The following is a 22,971-nucleotide window of genomic DNA, read 5'->3' as shown; positions in this document are numbered from 1 at the left end:
TGAGGAGCAGGTCTGAGTGAGGCCTGAAGGTGCACTTCTAACACGGCCCCGGGGTGCTCAGCTCTTGCTGCCACGAGCGTGTCACACGCACACCCAGACCAGCAGCCGTCTACCCTGCTCCACCACCACCCACGACCCTCAGCTTCAGCGAACTTGTTCTTAAATAATCTCCCTTAGACATCACTGAACACGTCACTCCTGGGCTCAAAGCTCTCAGTACGTCACCCACCACCATGCAGACGGCAAAATCTAACCAGCTTTGCTTGACCTGCAGAGGTGCCCCAAAACTGGCCTTGTCTGCTCATCCCAGAGTGTCTGTCCTCCTCTCGTCTGCATCGCTGGCCTCATACCCTCATCCAAACAGGGCGGGCGCACGCGGGCCCTTCTGCCCACATGCCCCATCCTGCCTTCAGGACCCGCTGGGTCTCACGCCCTGCTAGGATGCCTGCCTGCCACTGCCACCCAGACGACAGCACGCTCCCTGGAGCCAAGTTACTGACCATCCTTGAACACCAAACACTGCACAGTCAGGGAAGCTGTGATGAGCTGTGACAGACTGCTTTTCAGCCAGCACAGAGCTGCTTTTCCTATAACCCAACCCCTGAAACCTTCCCTAAGTGACATCATTCCATACCACCTGTTCTAGTCAGTCACAATCTGACAACAAAACAACACAAGTAAACATAAGCGAGGAAGAAGGAGAAATATCAAGATCTTATCAGGAAGCTTTCTGAAATATATGTTCCTCACTCCCACCCCTATTTTAAAATGCTTTGACAGTATTCTCCCAAGTAATTATGATATTCTAGGCGACAGTCACTGAAATAGGGCCTGACTAATTATCAGGCAACAAGAGTTTCTAGCAAAATAAACCTTTCAACATGAAGATCTTTTAGGATGCCTCTTTTTTTTACTGCAGCAGAGTGGATTTTACAATGTTATGTCAGTTTCCGCTGTACAACACAGTAAATCAACTACACGTGTAAGGATGACTCCTACTAAACTGAAACATACTTCGAGACGTCTAAGTTCACCACAGCACGCTGCTGCTGCTAAGTCGCTTCAGTCGTGTCCGACTCTGTGTGACCCCATCAACGGCAGCTCACCAGGCTCCGCCATCCCTGGGATTCTCTAGGCAAGAACACTGGAGTGGGTTGCCATTTCCTTCTCCAAGGCATGAAAGTGAAAAGTAAAAGTGAAGTCGCTCAGTCGTGTCCGACCCTCAGCGACCCCATGGACTGCAGCCCACCAGGCTCCTCCGTCCATGGGATTTTCCAGGCAAGAGTACTGGAGTGGGGGGCCATTGCCTTCTCCTCACCACAGCATAGCTAACTCTAGAGGAAGGACAAGGTATAGCTCAATGTAACGGAACAACTGACAGTGAAATGATGTTTGTGACGAGTAAGCACCTTCACTCTGTGCCCGTGTCTGAGCTGCACACACTGACTCACTGCATTCCCCAAACAGCACTACGGTGTACAGAGAACAACTCACTGTCTTACGCTCATTTCAGTGTGATCACAATAAGGAAAGGGGGCGATACGACAACAGGGACTGTGGAGGAAATTCTGCATCTCCGAGGAACGGTGCACGCAGGGACAGGGTGGGAACGTGCACAGCACTCTTCATAAAGAGCAGAGCCCCGACCCCGTGGGGAGCGGCCTCCACAGGCCTGACAGGGAAGGGCCCGGGAGCACGAAGCAGAGGCTGGCAGGGTCCCGTCGGGAACTCCGTGGCAGAAAAGGGCACCCGTCTTTTCCAGACAAATAAACTAAAAGGACTCTCTACACTAAAATATAACAAAGATAAAAAATTAGAGGCACCCAAAATCTAGCTTAAAAAAAAAAAAAAGACCATAAAGAAAACATGTGACTCAATGCACAGCACTGTAGTAACGAGTATCTACCTTCTTTGTAAACATAAATTTCGTTACTGTGTTTAGTGAGAAAAACAAAAGATATGCCAAGGCCTGGCCCCAGACAACATGAAATGACACTTCTGAAATTGCAAAAATAGATTCTGAAACGTGGAAGCAAATCTCAAAGTCAGGGAGACTGTCGGATAGATGTTTTCTAATAAACATTATGATTTTTTTTAAAATGCCTGGGTTCCTGTTGAAGGCCTCTGGTGTAATTGGTGACCTACCTATTTCCGTCAACATCTGCTTCCACCTGGGGGCCTCCGGCGTGTCCGGGTTCTCCTCCAGAAGCTCCGTCAGCTTGTCCTTCAACTCCTGCACTTTGTTCACATTCTGCTTCAGTTCTGCATCAAACAACTAACAAGGAAATAAAAAAAGTAACTGCATTAAAGCATGTCAACATCAAAAGACAAAGACACAATTATAATAGAGCACTTTTTTCTTTAACACGACCAAAATACGGGGAAATATCCACAGTTAGAGGTTGACGTGAGTGAGGACCGGATTCAGGAGTCAATTATATTTTCTTTTCCTCTTTGTAACTATTCTTCAACTAAGTGAGAAAAGAATCCCAAAGAAGAATGCTAGAGAGCTCACCCCACCACCTGGGAAGAATTTCATATATTCTCAAATCCCTTTGGAAAAAGGAAGTGACACCACTAAGACTGTAATTAACCAGAAAATCAGTCTTGAGAGAGGCTTGAGACTCTACTAGTGAATGAGCAGCTTTCTGGATAACACATTATAGAGCTCAAGGATAAGTCAGTCATCTGGAGACATTTTTGCCAGCACTGCTAGCGTACAGAACCATTTTTCTAACCCTGAAAGCTGTAGAAAGAAATACTGTCTATTAAAGAAAGGGAAAGCGTGAGCTCCCCTATTTTATACTGGACAGAACAGACTCCTAATACACCTGGCCCTTAAGTGCATCTTTTCCAATAAGGACTGGCTAAAATCCCAGACTTGAGCTGGAAAGTCAAAGTTGCTTGCACCCAACAGCTCACTCATCTTTATAACGTCTGTGGGTAAAAACAAGTGACTGTTAGGATCCATCTACAGAAAGGCGCATCCAACCAAGCTGGCCCACGACCTGCTGGCGGTTACAGAGCGGGAAACCAGAACCGGCTCGTGAGCCCGAGGGCGCATTCTGGGCCCTGATGGCTCCCTCGTGTCTCCCGTGGACGGACCCGTGGACGATACCTTGTTCTGTTCGACTTGGCTTTTCACAGCCTCCGTGTCCACAGGTGTTGGCGCCTGGTGCCACTTCGTGGCAGTGTTGCTCATGGTCTGCAACCACTGCATCATGGCGCTGGACTCCTCCTGGGCCTTCTGCAGCCTGGAGAGCTTGGTGCTCAGCTCGCCTATTTTGTCCTTAAGCAAGAGGCCGAGATCTTCATAGCCATGGCTTATGTCAGTCATGTCCTTTTTAATGGATGTTAAGCCTAAACGTAAGAAAAAAAATTAACACCGACACATTTTCAGGGTATTTAGAGCTCCAGAAATAAAAACTGGTTCTAGGTGCTATTTCCTTCTATTAGGTTGGTCAATCGTTTGTTAGGGTTCTTCCATAAGACGTTACTGAAAAACCCGACCGAACTATTTTGGCCAACCTGACATGTGGTCAAGATTAAGTCTACTATGATAAAGTCATAGAGTTTTTAGAACTAAAATGTCACTTTCATCTTACAATGGTACTTCATGACCAATACATTAAGCACACTGCATAATACCGGTGAAATGAGGTAGATATTTTACATGGAATAAACTACCCAAACCATGAAATGTTACATATTAATTCCTCAGGCATCAAATTAAAAAATAGCTCAAATAATGTTATCCCCAGTGAGAAACTACCTCAAATTAACCCAAAAGAAGGAAATATAAACGAAATGCCAAACTAAACGACCAGATTTTACCTTCAAATGAACAAAACTGCACAGAATGTTATATAAATATGTTATTTATGGAGAACATGATTATTTTTATGTCATTTTAATTCAAAGTTTGAAATTTTGATATAATTACTTTTTGTCCCTAAAAAGATTTTCTCTTTCTCAAAAAAAAAAAAAGTTATTTAATCAAGAAACATTTAAAGTTACTATTTACCTTTATTTGCCAAAACTTCCTGAGTATCTGTGGCTGTTCCTTCACCATTTAATATTACGCCACCTGCAAAAATATTAAAACTGAAGTCATCATAGACTTCTGTCATATTACATGTGTATTAATAGCAGGTGGCATTAAAAAAAATAGTTGCTCAGTCGTGTCAGACTCTTTGCAACCCCATGGACTGTAGCCCGTCAGGCTCCTCTGTCCATGGGATTCTCCAGGCAAGAATACTGGAATGGGTTGCTATTCCCTTCTTCAGGGAATCTTCCCAACCCAGGAATCAAACTTTCCTCCATTGCAGGCAGATTCTTTACCATCTGAGCCACCAGGGGAAGCCCAGGTGGCATTAAAACAAACCCCATAAACAGTAATTATTTTAAAATGTTATTATATTTTAAAATTTAAAATAGTGATTCAATTTCAAAATCAAATGAAGGTTTAAAAGATCAAGCTATGTCCTCTCTTCTGTATAAAATTTACTCCTAAAGTCATAACACGATCAATTTAAACTCCAGAGTTTCAGAAACTTTAGATTACTGATACATTAATCATTAACTATTAATCTATAAGACAACTTGATTGATGCTTTTGAATTGTGGTGTTGGAGAAGACTCTTGAGAGTCCCTTGGACTGCAAGGAGATCCAACCAGTCCATTCTAAAGGAGATCAGTCCTGGGTGTTCTTTGGAAGGAATGATGCTAAAGCTGAAACTCCAGTACTCTGGCCACCTCATGCCAAGAACTGACTCATTGGAAAAGACTCTGATGCTGGGAGGGATTGGGGGCAGGAGGAGAAAGGGACGACAGAGGATGAGATGGCTGGATGGTATCACCGACTCGATGGATGTGAGTTTGAGTGAACTCTGGGAGTTGGTGATGGACAGGGAGGCCTGGTGTGCTGCGATTCATGGGGTTGCAAAGTCGGACACGACTGAGCAACTGAACTGAAAAGACAATTTTGGGGTGATAATTGCTTTAATGCTGAAGTTATTTTAATGATACAGTCACCGAAGCACAGAAGCTGGTTACAGTGTGTGTTGCTTGAAGCATAAATGCCTGACGGACAGAAGAACATCCACCTCAATGTAAGGAACCGAAACTGTCTGCTGCAGTGACAGTCTTTTCGTGGGTTTACTGGAGGTGGAATAATGTAAAAAGACATGAAGGGAAAGTCAGAAGTAAAAGAAACCACACTGAATCAGCACAGGGAGAGGAGGCATAGGAGCTGGGGCCCTAGGCCCTGGTGTCCGTCTCACCTGAGCTTCAACCAGCCCACTGATGACCCTGTGAGTCTGCACAGATGCAGCCAGCCCTCCCTGCTGCTGGGGAGAGGAAGACCTGGCTCACGAAAGCCCAGTGGGAATTAAAGACAGGCACCCTACTGCCTAGAAATAGGAACGGCTCGGTGAGTGGTAGTAATTACTTCTCTTTAATTCTATAAACATCTAGCATCGGTATCTTTTTATAATCAAAATATTTTTTAAAAAATCAATTAAGACTTTCTCATATGAGTACGCCTTGGCTCTCTCTCCAAAACACATTTCCCCCAACTAAACACACGAGAACAAACCTGAACAAAAACACTTACATATCTGAATCTTAATCTAAGTGTTATCCCCGTAAAACAAAAATCACACACCATGGCATTTCAAATGGAAGTGAAAATGCCCTGTGGATACTCAAGATTAATTCCTACCATGCTTGGGAGTTGTTAAAGAGCAGGGGAAAAAAAATGTTTTTTGCTTATTACAAATACAAAGAGGACATGGAGAACTAATATAAAACACCGCAGAATTCCTTCCCTTTAAAAAAAAAAAAAAAAAAAACCTTGACATTTCAGGAAATCTGATTAGGAGAGAAAGAAGCGATCATCACACACATACACTGTGAGTATTGCCTGAAATGGGATTAATAGAGCAGAATGAACAGTGTGGGGAGAGGCCCAGCTGAACGCCAGCCTCACAATGGGGACAGTCGGGGGTGGAAAGAGCAGATAAACCACAGAGGACCCTCAGAAACTCTCAGGATAAAGATGCGAGATCTGCCTGCAGTCTACTCTTGGATTATTTCAAACCTGATAGTGACAACAATATAAATATGTTTTGCACTTAAAACCCTATCTACAACTTAAATTTTAGAACCCTTTTTATATGACTCTCCCCTTCTGTTGAGAAGCATGACAAGACTGTGATTCAGACATGCTGGCTAACCTAAGACAGGACTGTTTTCTTTGGGAATAAAAGAATAAAGCAGATGGGAATAAATTGAGAGGTCCACTTGACAAAAAAAAAAAAAGCAAACCTGTTTCCTCCCCTTACTTCCTTTTTTCCCAGGAGACCAGATGCATTTCTTTATCAAATGTTTCAAATAGAATTGCTACATTTCCATCAATGAAGGTAAAAACAAACAAACTGGAATCTAATCTTTCCCCTTTTCCAATATAATGCTCCTTCTTCTTACAGATGAATTTGGCTACATTTTAAATCGTAGTAAAACCCAAGAGATCTGAAATTTGAACAGTACAGACACTTTTCTGTGGCAGCATTTAGTGTGTTTAGACACGTCATATTTCTTGTCACTTTCCCTTTGTATTTCTGAGGTTATTTTATGCATTAATTAAAAGAAATAACATAAACACATGAAATAAACACGGGTGGACCCAATTCTTAGGGGTTTTGCCACAAATGTAAACAGCGCACATACCTGACTTAACTGCTGCTATGGCCTTCGCAGGGGTGGTGACAGCGCTGATCAAGTTACATAGTGAGTTCCCACTGTCGCTGACTTTCTGAATCTCTGGTGTTTTTAAGCTCCACTTCTCTTGTAATTTCTTGAGATATAAAAATACATTATTTTTCAGTCTTAGTAATCTTTTCCAAGTTACACATTATAATTCAGGATCTGAAACATATCTTAAAACAGTGACGATTGTGGCTTCTGACTTATGGGAGAGTGGATGCAAGAGAAGAACAGCATCTCTATTCGTTCCAACAGCCCAGGTGACTGTTAACACTGTTGCTAGTGAGGAGTGGGGTTGGCACCATCCTGAATTCTGCTCCCAGCCACAGTGGAAGCTGGGCCGGCCCCAGCTGCCTGAGTTCCAAAGTAACTGTCAACTGTAAGTCTGCAGACTGTACTAGGCGACAGCCAAGCTACAAGAAGAAAGGTACTAGAAAGTGTTCTTAAAAATGTAAATTCAGAATTCTACTTAACAGCGATTTTTAATTATCAAAATTTCAATGAATTTTTTAATATCTAAAACTCATCCTATTATTTTCTTCCAGCACTGGAATCAGCAAACATAACATACATTTTTTAACTTTAAATAGTACATAACAAAGGAGATTCAAGCAACTCAACAAAATTTTAAAAAGAAAAATTAGACTACATGGTGAGCTTCAAACATAAACAGTTGGAATAAATATAAGGACAAAAGAAAAACAATAAACGTGCATATGTTAAATAAGATTCAAAGTAGAAATACCTGTATTTTTACATAAAGCATATAAATGATGAATAATCAAAATACTCATGCATATCCACTCAAATTATACATATCTAAAACTATCACAAAAAAAGTAAAAATAGTGAAATCATAGAAGGGCACTAGATAAATATCACTCAAAAGCAAAAAACAATAATGTAAAAACTTCAGTGAATTTTAAAAAATACACGACTCCACAAACTTGGAGTAGAAATCTTGCCATAACTGGTCCTAAGTTTTAGACCTGAGTCAGACGACAATAACTTCTATCTTCAGATACCGGTTTGAGTGATTATGTTCAAACTAGGGCGAAATGCAGAACTGAAGAAAAGCATCTCTTATTAACATGATGAGAAATAGTATAAAAAATAACTGAAACTAAGACACATAGGGGCGAAAGCAACTTGGACCACTTAGCAACTCACTTATACGTCTCTCTAAAAAAGCAAATTCACTGCAAGTCTGTGTCCTTTAAAAGGTTCAGTTAAACTCATGTCATGATTTACAAGTTTCACCAAAATACACTGTATATTCGTGAAGATCTAACATGAATAGGAAGCCTCCGTTCCCATTCCTATTCCTATGAAAAGGAAACCTGCCATTCCTGACACCAGCAAACGAGAACTTGGTATCAAACACAGACAGTGATTCACCTTGGTTTCTTCCAAAGATTTCTGCAAATCTTCTGCACCAAAAGAAGGCTGCACAACGGGAACTCTTTCTGTGGTTTCTTTTATCCATGATTTTAATGATTTAACCAGGACTTGAAAGGCACCCATCTGTTCTTGACAAGAAGATACTGCTTCTTTTCTAGATCACAAACACCATTGACAAATTTAAGCCACAAAGGGAGATACCCCAAAGGACTCATAACTAATAAACAAATTATTACTCCTATATCAGATTTAACATTAAGAAAAAAAAATCTTCGCCCACGCACATGCCAACCCTCAGATACAGGAGGAAAGATTTCCTAGGTGGCAAGTGAAATCAGTGAAGTCCTTGTCTGTTTTCAGTAGAGTCCACAGATCAAGACAAAACGGTTATGATGTCTGTAACCCATATGGAACAGCTCTCTACAGTGCTACACAAACTCTAAAGGCCATATAAACATCTTTAACATGATTTACAGTCAGTGTGCTTTGATCTGTCTGCTTTATACGGTGCTAAACGCCAGCAGGCTGAGACCCAGAAGGGAAACAAGCCACCGACGTGAGGGAAGCACAGCGCCACCCAGTGGTGTTTATGCTGCATTACAGTCCAGTCCAGCCCAGTTCAGTTCAGTTCCTTGACTCAGTCGTGTCCGACTCTGTGACCCCATGGACTGCAGCACGCCAGGCCTCCCGGCTGCTGCTGCTGCTAAGTCACTTTAGTCGTGTCCGACTCTGTGTGACCCCATAGACGGCAGCCCACCAGGCTCCCCTGTCCCTGGGATTCTCCAGGCAAAACACTGGAGTCGGTTGCCATTTCCTTCTCCAATGCATGAAAAGTGAAAAGTGCAAGTGAAGTCGCTCAGTCGTGTCTGACTCTTAGCGGCCCCATGGACTGCAGCCCACCAGGCTCCTCTGTCCATGGGATTTTCCAGGCAAGAGTGCTGGAGTGGGGTGCCATTGCCTTCTCCGCCAGGCCTCCCTGTCCATCACCAACTCCAGAGCTTGCTCAAACTCATGTCCATCGGGTGGGTGATGCCATCCGCCATCTCATCCTCTGCTGTCAATTTAGTGGATGGGTAAACTGGTCTTCAATGGACATGAACTTGGACAAACGCCAGGAGACAGTGAGGAACAGGGAAGCCTGGCAGGCTGCAGTCCATGGGGTCGTGAAGAGTTGGACATGACTTGGCAACTGAATGACATATTGGGTCTTTAGAGAGGACAGGACTGAGTTTCTAAAACACAAGGTGAGACCTAGTGATGCTGAATTTTAATGGATGCCTCCCCCACAGTACTCAGAAAGCTCCACGGTGAACTGTACACAGACCTCCCTGGACACGCAGCACCAGGGACGGAGGGTACCGCCTGGCACATGCACAGCTCTGAGGAGAGGTCTGGCAACTGGATTCGGCTCCTGGATACTTTGCGGATCGTGTGTGCTCACGTGCAGGGGTGTGGATTATCGGCAGAGAGTCCGCGGCTGCTAAACTAATCACTGAGGACCACGCGGTTTTACCATTGGGTCCATTTGACAGAAAAAAACAACCTAGATTTACCCAGGGAAACCAAGATTACTTCTTCTGTGAAATGTGAACTAAACGGGATGGAAATGATAGCTCTGTGAGTAGTTCCCACAGCGCCCAGAAGTTTCAGGTAGAGAATTCTAAAGAAATAAAAAGAGTTGAAAGAGAAATGGTTACTTTCTATCTTTGGCGGCGGGGGGGCGCTTCCATATGAATTCTGGCAAAACCAGATATATATTTTAAACTAGCACGAGATCAACAGTATATTCAATCAAAGCTCAGTCACAAGGCTCACCCCTGTGCAGCTTTTTACCTTAATTTAGGTTCACTTTTGTATCTTATCTTGTTTGTTCATGGAATCATGTCTGATCTGCTGCTGCTGCTGCTGCTAAGTCGCTTCAGTCGTGTCCAACTGTCTGCGACCCCGCAGACAGTAGCCCACCAGGCTGCCCCGTCCCTGAGATTCTCCAGGCAAGAACACTGGAGTGGGTTGCCATTTCCTTCTCCAATGTGTGAAAGTAAAACGTGAAAGTGAAGTCGCTCAGTCATGTCCAACTCTTTGCGACCCCATGGACTGCAGCCTACCAGGCTCCTCTGCCCATGGGATTTTCCAGGCAAGAGCACTGGAGTGGGGTGATCCTGCATGTCTGATCTACAATTCCTTAAAAACCAAACTACTTTTTTAAAAAAAGACATCCAGAACTATATTGGATTGATGCATAGTTTCTGAACTGAGTCCAGAAAGCCATGGCCACTGGCTATCTTTCAAGGTTATTTCAAGGCTTTTGCTGAAGATTTTAGACTAAAGTAAGTTCAGACTACTTTCAGTAAAACACCACCACCACCGTGCTCCTCACATAATGCCTTCTACTTTCATGCAAGAAAAATTCACTTTCCCTCCTAAACAATTTAACAAAAATACACTTCATTTTAACAGCAAAAGACTTAGCAACACAGAAGAACTTATAAAGTAGCCCTATGCTTATTCTCAGGTTTCTAAAAGTGTTCCAGGTTATCTGTGTAAAGAAATAAAAATCATGCATTTCAATTAGTATCAAGTGGAATGAAATTCAGTTTCTTAAGTGGTGCTCACTTTTCTTTGACAGTGTCCTCCATTTCCTTGAATTTTTTTGACAAATTATTTGTTTTTTCAAATACCAGAGCCTTATCCCCTGGCAAGCCATGGCTGGAGATCTCCTTCAAGAGGTTCTGCAAAACTTCCAGATCTTTCTTGCGTTCTAGCAATTCAGATGTTGATTCCTACAAAATATCAACATGAGATGTTGCTGCAGACACAGAGAACAGACCAGTGGCTGTCAAAGGGGAGGGGTTGGGGAGGGGTGGGGTGGGGGTCTGAGATCAGCAGAGGCAGACTCTTAGATGCAGGAGGACAAACAGGGTCCTACTGTGCAGCATGGAGAACTACACTCAGTATCTGATGACAAACCACGATGGAAAAGAATATGGAAAAGAATATACGTATTCGTATATATACACAAATACCCTTTTTCAACAACATGAGAGATGACTTTACACATGGACATCACCAAATGGACAATACTGAAATCAAATCGATTACATTCTTAATAGCCAAAGATGCAGAAGTTGTAAACAGTCAGCAAAATAAGACCTGGAGCTGACTGTGGCTCAGATCAACAGCTTCTCACAGCAAATTTCAGGCTTGAACTAAAGAAAGAGGGGAAAACCACTAGGCCAGCCAGGTATGACTTAAATCAAACCCCCTATGAATATGCAGCAGGGGTAAAGAACAGATTCGAGGGATCAGAACTTGTAAACACTGTGCCTGAAGAACTGTGGTCAGAGGTCCGTGACATTGTACAGGAGGGGCAAACAAAACCATCCCAAAGAAAAAGAAAAGCAAAAAGGCAAAGTGGTTATCAGAGGAGGCCTCACAAATAGCAAAAGGGAGAAGAGAAGTGAAAAGCAAGGGAGAAAGGCAAGCGTGTATCCAACTAAACGCAGATTTCCAAAGAGCAGCACAGAGAGACGGGAGGGCCTTCTCCAACGATCCGTGTATAAAACTAGAAGAAAACAGCAGTCTTCAGGAGAACCGGAGATACCAAGGGATCATTTTATCCAAAGATATGCACAATAAAGGACATAAAGAGGAGAGACCTAGCAGACGCTGAAGAGATAAAGAAGAGACGGAAAGAACACACAGAAAAACTGTAAAAAAGACCCAAATGAACTGGATGACCACGATGGTGTGGTCAGCCACCGAGAGCCAGGCATTCTGAAAAGTGAAGAAGCCATGTGGGCCTTAGGAAGCACTGTTATTATCAAAGCTAGTGGATGCAACAGAATTCCAGTAGAACTGCTCAAAACCCTGAAGGATGATGCCATCAAGGTATTGCATTCAATATGTCAAAAATCTGGAAGACCCAGCAGTGACCACAGGACTGGAAAAGGTCAATCCTCATCCCAAGAATACTGAAGAATGTGCTAACCATCAGACAACTGCACTCATCTCGCATGCTAGTAAGATCATGCTTAAAATCTTGCATGCTAAGTTTCAGCATTATGTGAACCAAGAACTTCTAGATGTCCAAGCTGGGTTTAGAAAAGGAAGAGGGACCAGAGATCAAATTGCCAACATCTGCTGGATCACAGAGAAAGCAAGGGAATTCCAGAAAAACATCTACTTCTGTTTCACTGATTAAGCCAAAGAATTTGATTGTATGGATCATAATAAACTGTAGAAAGCTCTTCAAGAGATGGGAATACCAGACCACCTGACCTGTCTCCTGAGAAATCTGTACTCAGGTCAAGATGCAACAGTTAGAACCCTGTATGAAACAGCTGGCTGGTTCAAGATTAAGAAAGGAGTGCAACTAGGCTGTCTATAGTCACTGTGTTTGTTTAATTTATATGCTGAGCACATCAGGAGAAACGCTGGGCTAGATGCGTTACAAGCTGGAATCAAGACAGGCAGGAGAAACATCAACAACCTCAGATACGCAGATGATACCACTCTAAAGGAGGAAAGTGAAAAGGCACTAAAGAACCTCTTGATGAGGGTGAAGGAGGAGAGCAAAAAAGTTGCCTTAAAACTCAACATTCAAAAAACAAAGATCATGGCATCCAGCCCCATCACTTCATGGCAAATAGAGGGGAAAAACAGTGCAAAGAGTGACAGATTTTCTCTTCTGGGCTCTAAAATCACTGACGATGGTGACTGCAGCCATGAAATCAGAGAATGCTTGCTTTTTGGCAGGAAAGCTATGACAAACCTAGAGAGTGTGCTGGAAAGCAGAGACATTACTCTGCCAAAAAGGTCTGTATAGTCAAGGCTTTGGTCTTCCCAGTGGTCATGTGCAATTGTGAGAGCTGGACCATAAAGAAGTCAGAGCTCCAAAGAACTGATGCCTTCGAACTATGGTGCTGGAGAAGACTCCTGAGAGTCCCTTGGGCTGCAAGATCAAATCAGTCAATCTTAAGGGAGATCAACCTTGAACACTTGTTGGAAGGACTGATGCTCAAGTTGAAACTCCCATGTTTTGGTCATCTGATGCAAACAGCTGACTCACTGGAAAAGTCCCTGATACTGGGAAAGACTGAGGGCAGAAGGAGAAGAGGGTGTCAGAGGATGAGATGGCTGGACGGCATCACCGATGCAATGGACATGAACTTGGGCAAACTTTGGGAGATGGTGAGGGACAGGGAGGTCTGGCGTGCTGTAGTCATGGGGTTGCAAAGAGACAGATCTGACTGGATGACTGAACAACAACAACACACACACACATATAAAACTGACTTAGTTTGCTGTACAGCAGAAATTAACACAACACTGTAAATGAACTAGACTTCAATAAGAAAAATAAAACAATATATAGGATGTTGCCAGATCTTCAAAGGGCTTTCCACCAAGTTGTGGGTATGGACGCAAATGACGCTACTCAGAATGTCAGAGAACGATCCTGCCTACGATCTAAGTGTAAACCAACATGCAGGCAGGCTGTCTGAAAGAGAACACGGTAAACTTTAATTTAAAAGTGCACCCTACGTTCTACTCTGAGTTCTGGAACAGGATATGCATGGTATCTATGATATACAGAAAATGAGAGATGGGGTTCACTTCTGGGCAATGAGCAGAGGCCTCAAGGAGGAGACGGGCTCTGAAGTTTTTAAAGGAGAAAAGCACGGATCTTTTCCAATCCATCAGCAATTTAAATGATGCCTGTTAATCGCAATTCTGCCCGTAAATGTATGCGCTTGTCTTGGCTGCTGATACACTTGATCAGCCTTGTGAGTTCCAAGGAAGACATACCTGCATAAACTGAGACAGCTCAGTAACATCCTTCCCAGGTACATCTGCCTCAGTGAGAGCCTGGGTTTTGGCTTCTAAGAACGTGTGGAGCTTCTCTGAGAGGTTCTCAAACCGCTCCACTTTGGTTTTGAGCTTCTCCACCTGGGCAAGTTTTTCCTTGTGTTTGTGACTTGCTTCTGAAAACCGGAAGGCTAAGTCCTTCATCCGGGCCTGTAGCGAGGATGCGGTGGATGGGTCGGTGGTTTCTGTGAACCGCTTCACTTTCTCATTCATGGCGTTTATGCTGCTCTGCCGCCCTGCAATGTCCTGCTCCAGCATCTGAAATGGACCAAAGACCATGTGCCCAATATGTTTACAAATAACGTCACAGACTTGTAAAGATTACTATTCACAACAACAGAAGCTTGAGCCACCTGTGACTAAGGAAGCTAACGGGAGTGACCGACCAGCTGACGGGGTCCCCCAGCCCCAGCCCACCCCACCCCCCGCCCCCGCCCGGCCAACCACGGAGCCTGCAGACAGCTGGCCGGCTGCCCTGGAGACGCGGCAGGTGGCTGCCACTCTGCGACCCCAGGATCTCCTGCAGCCCAGGGATTAGCCACGCTGCTGGGTTTCTGAAGGCCAGACAAGACTGATCTGATTAACTCCTGGGCAGCGGGCTGAAGCCGGGCGAACAAACAGGGCCCAGCGTGTGAGACGCCGTCTGCCATGAGCGACGCTCAGGAAAGGTACAAGCAGCCCCTCTCTGCTCCTTCGCACACGTGACTGTGCAGGCACTACTTTGCACGCTGCTGTACTCAGGAAACATCTCTTTATGCCTTAAAATCATCTTAAATCTACCCATCTTTGGAGCTCATTACACTTTTTTCAATATAATTTTTAACTGAGATATAACTGACATATATAACATTATGTTACAATAATGTTAAACAGTAAGTCAGTTTCAGCTGGACAACATAATGGGGCTCCCCCGATGCCCCAGCAGGTAAAGAATCCGCCTGCAGTGCAGGAGTCACAGGAGATGTGGGTTCAATCGCTAGGTCAGGAAGATCCCCTGGAGAAGGAAATGGCAACCCAGTATTCTTGCCTGAAAACTCCCACAAACAGAGAAGCCTGGCGGGCTCCAATTCAATGGGTCTCAAAGAGTCAGATAGGACTGAGCAACTGAGTTCACATGCGCATATAACATGAACATTCGATAGTTGGAAATATTGCTAAATGATCACTACAATAAGTCTAGGTAACGTCCATCACCACACCTAGTTACAATTTTTTTTCTTGTGATAAAAACTTTTAAGATCTACCCGCTTAGTAACTTTCCTACAATTATTTTGAATATACCCAATATCAAGTGCTATTTTAGCCAGAGAACCCAACAGTACACAGGTTCAAGTTCCCAGGAAAAATAAGTCTGTTTTTCCCTAAAGAAAATTAGAGGGTTGTGCTTTCTGCCATCTAGAATGAGGCTTACAACTCAAGACTGTATGTTGAGGAGGATATATAAAAGAGAAGATAATGTTACAGTAACACTTTACATATAGATTTTATGTCTGCACATGGGAAAATCCAGGATATATGAATTTTAGGGATGAAAATGTGTAGCGAGGATGAGTGAAATGCTTTGAGATGGGCAGAGCATGAAAGCATCCACACTTTTTAAATAACCTGAGATACTGTTTTTCCCCCACTGAATAGTGGTCTACTTGTTTGAAGTCACTTACGATGCTTTTACTGATGACATCCTGCAGAGCGGTGGAACTCAAGGGCAGCTGGCACGGCTCCTGCAGGCAGCGCTCCACCCCCTCCATCCAGAGCAGCATCTCGTCCAGGCCGTCTTGCACGCTCAGCGAGCGGGTCAGCGTCATCTGCAGCTTCTCGTTCCGCTCACTCACAGACGCAGACAGGTCATCGTACCTCCCGACAATGTCATCTAGTCCAAAAGAATCAGGGAACGTCAACCACTAAGAGCTCTCTGCCCCATTCCTTTCCAGAATATGCTAAGGAGATTCACAAAATTCCCACACTAGAACTGGAAGAAGAAGAAAAGATTTAAGTGGCAAATTCATATTTGCACCATCAGAGCACCACCAAAACCTGAAAACAGAAAGCAAAGATCCCAGTGGAAAATAAAAAGCCGGGGATTTTTGACTAGTGTATACGTGTGTACATCATCTGGATTGGAAAAGAGATTTGGGGATGTATAAACATTTGAACTGTCCCAGAGAAATGAACGAGTTCCAGATAGCCAATCTTTGGAGTACATGGTGGTTTCTCAATGTGACATTTCATATTAGCCACACTTCATAACTACGTGGGGGGGGAGGCGACAGCTGCACAGAGCCAATTCCAAGGGAAAACACACTTCCAAGGATTTATTCAGAATTCACCTTTACACATAAAAAGTATTTCAATCTCTGTCTCTCTTGCTGTCTCTCATACACACACATAGACATTTAGGTTCTGTCATCCTTTGCATCCTAAGCAAAGGATTCAAACACATAGAAGGTGGCAAAAGCAAATGTTAATAGAAAACAGACAATGAAAATCCACATTAAATGAAGGCGGTTGAGATTACACTTCTAAGGTTAACACTGAATTTCTCTGATAAATTTAATAGCAGACAAAAAGGGAAGGAAAAACACAAACAGGCTGACCTATCAGATGAGATCAGTTTCCATTCTGAAGACTTAAGACGCTTAAAAAAAAACTTTCTGGCTAGTTTTCATTCGTATATAAAGCTCTACATTTTAACATCCTATATTCTATGTTGCAGACCAATGAGAAATTCAAAGAACAATGGTTTTTACTGTATTCCCCTCTCCTTTCCTCCCCACAACCTGTCTCTCTGGAAAACAATCATCAATTATCACTTACTGTCCAAGAATCTGAAAAAAATTGTAATGATTTCTGAATGCCATCATTTATACACTATGACCTTATATTCTTATGTTTGGCCCACAGAACATATTCCATATAATTTTTGTTTGTTCTAACACTACATCATGAGAAAACAGTTTGACAAGTTTTCACCTGACTGAGAGGTCAAGCTGGGATGAATTAGAGAGTCAGTCATGCTCCTTTTATGAAAACACTAAGAAGGCCCTGGGAAGGGGGTGGGGAGGACACAGCAGGTTCAAGTTCACGATTCTGTGAAGTCACAGAGCAGGCCACCCAAACTGCAGGCCACAACTGGCAGGTGGGCCATTTCTCACGTGGGCAGCTTCCCCAGGGCAACATCCTGTCTGTTTAGCCATGGTAAGTGATTTCCCAAGTAAGGTCACTATTTTAATAAACTTAGCACACACAACACTGTAAATCAACTATACGACAATTAAAAATTTTTTTTAATCAATGCGTGGTTTACTTTTGGACTTAGTAATAAAATATCACTAAATTCTTAATTTTAGTAACTAAAAATTATGCTAGAAAAACATACAAACAAAATTTACTTTTAGAATGTTACTTTGTAAAGTGGTTGGTTCTCTTAGAAGTCAACTAGATCTTAGAGAAACTCCTCTATATCTTAAATATACTTTCACATATTCCTAGAAAACTATGCCAGAGAGAGAAGTTTTACTCTTAAAACAATGTAACATATGTTAAATAATGTAACACATATTTTTAAACAAATGCAAGTGAATTGTGTACACTTAACAATCAGAGAAGGCAATGGCACCCCACTCCAGTACTCTTGCCTGGAAAATACCATGGACGGAGGAGCCTGGTAGGCTGCAGTCCATGGGGTCGCTAAGAGTCAGACACGACTGAGCGACTTCACTTTCACTTTTCACTTTCACACATTGGAGAAGGAAGTGGCAACCCACTCCAGTGTTCCTGCCTGGAGAATCCCATGGATGGGGGAGCCTGGTGGGCTGCCGTCAATGGGGTCACACAGAGTCGGACACGACTGAAGCGACTTAGCAGCAACAATGGGGAAAATGTCCAAGTACTTCTTCAAGTCACAGAATTACACATAATAAGAGTCATTTTTCTCCCCCAAGCCCCTGTACCCAAGTCCTCTCAGCAGTGGTTACCAATGTAACCAGTGCCTGGGACAGAGGAGCAACATGTTGTAACGTCCACTCATATTTTGATCTTATACTTGAACATATTACATTTTTTTTGTGTCGTATAATCATAATGTACATGTTAAGATAGTAACATCTGAAATTTATAAATACACATGCATCTCTGAGTATCTATATATACAGATGCTGAAAAGTACAGGACAAAATGTGTGATCAGGAGATTGTGACTGTCTCTCGAGAACAAACTGGTGGCAGCCAAGGCAGTGGGGGTCAGGGAGGATGGAGTCGGGGGCGGTTAGCACACGTAAGCTTTTGTACACAGGATGGATAAAGAACACGGTCCTGCTGCATGGCACAGGGAACTGTGCTCAATGTCCTGTGATAAACCACAAAGGAAAAGAACATTATACAAGAATGCATATACAGGTACAACCGGACCACTGCTGTACAGCAGAAATTAATACAAGGCTGCAATTCAACTATACTGCAATTTAAAAAGCTGATAAAGAAACTGCACTACATCACTGTTTAAATCCGTGAAATTAATACTGTAGCAGAAAAAGTATAAAATTTCATATATTTCTTTTACATTTTCTTCAAACAATGCAGTCGTTATGGTCATTATTACTGATATTTTGCCTCCAGGGTTCTTGCTTCTTTCAATACAAAATCATAAATAAGATGAAACATTTTTTCTTGTAAGTTAGAAGAAGCATACTGTATACAGCTGGAAACAAGTCATCCGAAAAAAACATTTTTGTAAAAAGATTCTGACCGCCTGAAAAAACAAAAAAGGTGTGTCTTCTACAGAGTGGTTTATTTTTTAAATTCATTTTTATTGGAGTATAGTTAATTTACAATGTTGTGTTATTTTCTGCAGTACAGCAAAGTATATCAGTTATCCATCCATATACATACATATATATATATATATATCATCCTTCTCTTTACCTAAAATTTCAGTTCAGATTTTAATGCCAGCTCTGTTGTGGTGAAAGGTCTGTTAATCATTTGCTGTGTTAGGATTTTTATTTCACACCAGTTCAGTCACTCAGTCGTGTCTGATACTTTGCGGCCCCATGGACTGAAATGTGCCAGGCCTCCCTGTCCATCACCAACTCCCGGAGCTTGCTCAAACTCATGTCCATTGAGTCAGTGATGCCATCCAACCATCTCATCCTCTGTCATCCCCTTCTCCTCCTGCCTTCAGTCATTCCCAGCATCAGGGTCTTTTCTAATGAGTCAGTTCTTCACATCAGGTGACCAAAGTTTTGGAGCTTCGGCTTCAGCATCAGTCCTTCCAATGAATATTCAGGACTAATTTCCTTTAGGATTGACTGGTTTGATCTCTTTGCAGCCCAAGGGACTCTTAAGAGTCTTCTCCAATACCAGAGTTTAAAAGCATCAATTCTTTGGCGCTCAGCTTTCTTTATGGTCCAACTCTCACATCCATACATGACCACTGGGAAAACCATAGCTTCGACTAGAATGACCTTTGCTGGCAAAGTACTGTCTCTGCTTTTGAATATGCTGTCCAGGTTGGTCATAGCTTTTCCTCCCAGGAGCAAGCATCTTTTAGTTTTATGGCTGCAGTCACCATCAGCAGTGATTTTGGAGCCCCCCAAAATAAAGTCTGTCACTGTTTCCATTGTTTTCCCATCTATTTGCCATGAAGTGATAGGACCAGATGCCATGATCTTCGTTTTCTGAATGTTGAGTTTTAAGCCAACTTTTTCACTCTCTTCTTTCACTTTCATCAAGAGGCTCTTTAGTTCTTCACTTTCTGCCATAAGGGTTGTGTCATCTGCATATCTGAGGTTACTGATATTTCTCCCTGCAATCTTGATTCCAGCTTGTGCTTCATCCAGCCTGGCATTTCTCATGATGCACACTGCATAGAAGTTAAATAAGCAGGGTGACAATATACAGCCTTGACGGACTCCTTTCCCTATCTGGAACCAGTCTGTTGTTCCAGGTCCAGTTCTAACTGTTGCTTCTTGACCTGCATACAGATTTCTCAGGAGGCAGGTCAAGTGTCTGGTATTCCCATCTCTTGAAGAATTTTCCACAGTGTGTTGTGATCCACACAGTCAAAGGCTTTGGTGTAGTCAATAAAGCAAAAGTAGATGTTTTTCTGGAATTCTCTTGCTTTTTCTATGATCCAAAGGATGTTGGCAATTTGATCTCTGGTTCCTCTGTCTTTTCTAAATCCACCTTGAACACCAAGAAATTTTCACACCAAGAAATACTTAATAATGTCAAACAACACATTAAATACAGGAAAAGCAGCAAAGTCAAAACAAAAAATACAGTAGGACAATAAGTGACCTTAACTGATAATCCACTGGGCATTTAAACTAAACACTGTGAGTAGATACCAAGGGTAACGTAACAGCTCTGTTCTCAAGAAAGTCACCATCTAATGTGAGAGGATGCACAAGCCTGACTGTAACTGAACAGATTCCAGGATCACGAAAGACCCCAGGAGAGGAGAAGCGGGGACATTTCAACCTCTTATCACCGAGCTCCCACCCTGACAAGACTTCTCAAGCTTCTGCTCCTGGCCACAGGTTGAAAATCTAGCCCAGCCCAATCCCAACAACCAAAAGAATCTTGCTCGGGTCTACTTTCCCTGATCATTGCACATTATTTCTTTTTTAATCAACTAAAATATAAAATGGAGTTTTTTAAAAAACCTAAATGTAAGGCTGGATACAATAAAACTCTAAGAAGAAAACACAGGCAGAGCCTGTGAAATAAATCGCAGCAGTGTCTTTTTGGATCCACTGCCTACAGTAACGGAGACAAAAACAAAAATAAACAACTGGGACCTAATTAAACTTAAAAGCTTTTGCACAGCAAAGGAAACCATAAACACAACGAAAAGACAACCCACAGAATGGGATGAAATATTTGCAAATGAAGCAACTGACAAGGGGGTCATCTCTAAAATATACAGTTTATGCAGCTGAGTATCAGAAAAACTAGCAACTCCATCAAAAAATGGGCAGATCTAAATAGACATTCCCCTAAAGAAGACATACAGATGGCCAACAATCACATGAGAAGATGCTCAACATCACTAATTATTAGAGAAATATAAATGAAAACCACAATGAAGTATCACCTCACACTGGTCAGAATGGCCATCACCAAAAAGTCCACAGACAATAAAACACTGGCAAGGTTGTGGAGAAAAGGAAACCCTCATACACTGCTGGTGCAAATATAATTTGGTACAGTCACTGGGGAGAATAGTTCCTCACAAAAACCAAAAATAGAGTTACCGTATGATCCAGCAATCCCATTCCTGAGTATATATCCAGAGAAAACCATAATTCGAAAACATGCACGCACCCCAATGTGCAGAGCAGGACTACTTACGTTAGCCAAGACATGGAGACAACCTAAACGTCCATTGACAGATGAACGGATAAAGAAGATGTAGCATCAAAACATCTATACAGTGGAGGATTACTCAGCCATAAAAAGAACAGGGTAATGCCATCTGCACCAACACGGATGGACCCAGAGATTATCATAGTGAGCGAAGTCAGACACAGAGTGACAAATACACGATGTCATTTATATGTGGAATCTAAAAATACTGATACAAATGAACTTATTCACAAAACAGAAACAGACTCAGACACACAACACAAACGATACTAAACGGAAAATGCTGGGGGTTGGAATAAACTAGGAGTTTGGGATCAAGAAAGTACACACTGCCGGCAGAAAGTACATAGTCACATGGACCTACTGTACAGCCCTGGGAACTCTACTCAGTATTTTCTAATAACTAACCTATGAGAAAAGAATTTGAAAAAGAGTATAGATACATGTATGACTGAATGATTTTGCTGTACCCCTTAAACTAACAAAATACTGTTCATCAACTATAATATAAAAGTTTTTAAAAAGTTTTGCTATATTGTCTAAATTAAAACTTAAGGATGTTCTTTGTAAACCACATGACCAGTCCCCACTCCCAAGACGCTAAGACGCCTGCCACAGGGGGCGGGTCTTTGCTCAGACTGGGAGGAGCCGTTTCTGAGAGAAAGTGACGGGAACGTGCTAGCGAGTGATGCCCCCGTGTCTATTAGGAGACCTTTGTTTAGAACACGCCCACGAGACCAGACACAGGGACACTGCACACTTACCCAGCGTTTTCTGGATGTCACTTTTGGCGGGAAGGAGAGATGCCCTGGAGTCTAACAACACTTCAGCTGTTTTCTTCAGTTTCTCTACAGCCACTTGCTGACTTGATATCTGTCCCTGCAGAGCCTGGAGAATCAAATGCCTCAATTATACTCAGTAGGACTGAATAACAGATTTGCAGCATGAAAAAAAGGTGCACGGTAAGACAAAGCGAAATCGGACAGAGATTTGCCATTAGCAGAAACTGACACCAGAATTCTGAGAATCAGGCCAATTATAAAGTGGCACTAGGAACCACCAGCCACTTAGGATCACCCAGATTCACTCCCGGAATAAACGCTCAGCATCTGCGCACGATAAACAGCCTCATTCCCCATCCTCAGACACTCCACCCCCAGCCCAAGTTCCCCACAACCTCCAGAAAACAAAGACAGATGAGAGACAAACAAGCAACAAAAAACCTTTGGGGCCGTTTCAGACTCCAGGTAAGGAGACAGTTACGGATTCTCAGCACATCCTGACTCAATTCTGAGTCATATTCATTTCCATCAATGAAATAGAAGTTATTTAACATCTAACCAATTTCAAAAAAGCTTGAAATTTTTATGAAAAATACAAAGACCACACAGACACAAAGCTTAGCCACAGGGTCTTCTGGTCTAAGGCAGGAAGTGGTGACTGCTAAAGATGAGTAAGAAAAGCTGAGCGGGGAGGACTCCTCCGTGGGGTGGGCCGGGCTGGGTCTGGGGAAGGGGTGGCTCCGGGCCTCCTCCTGGGCTGCACGGTCCCCAGGTGGTGTCTTCCCCCT

The 22,971-nt window shown here is 42.8% G+C and overlaps 1 protein-coding gene across 29 annotated transcripts in view; it reads right to left on the bottom strand.

Annotated features, from left to right (window-relative positions):
* The window catches only part of DST (dystonin), a 514,523-nt gene that overhangs the window by 109,368 nt on the left and 382,184 nt on the right, over positions 1-22,971 (bottom strand). For all 29 annotated transcript variants that reach the window (XM_024983983.2, XM_024983991.2, XM_024983988.2 and 26 more), the window contains 9 exons: positions 22,166-22,289; positions 15,696-15,904; positions 13,975-14,292; positions 10,780-10,946; positions 8,164-8,320; positions 6,730-6,856; positions 4,025-4,087; positions 3,119-3,360; positions 2,146-2,275 (listed from right to left, as the gene is read on the bottom strand). In XM_024983983.2, the coding sequence (XP_024839751.1) occupies positions 2,146-2,275; positions 3,119-3,360; positions 4,025-4,087; positions 6,730-6,856; positions 8,164-8,320; positions 10,780-10,946; positions 13,975-14,292; positions 15,696-15,904; positions 22,166-22,289 (1,537 nt within the window). The remainder of the gene's footprint in view (positions 1-2,145; positions 2,276-3,118; positions 3,361-4,024; positions 4,088-6,729; positions 6,857-8,163; positions 8,321-10,779; positions 10,947-13,974; positions 14,293-15,695; positions 15,905-22,165; positions 22,290-22,971) is intronic.

This window comes from Bos taurus, chromosome 23, assembly GCF_002263795.3.
Source record: "Bos taurus isolate L1 Dominette 01449 registration number 42190680 breed Hereford chromosome 23, ARS-UCD2.0, whole genome shotgun sequence".
Lineage (NCBI taxonomy): Eukaryota > Metazoa > Chordata > Mammalia > Artiodactyla > Bovidae > Bos > Bos taurus.
Note: the sequence above shows the minus strand (reverse complement) of the source record. Positions and strands in the feature narration are given on the sequence as shown.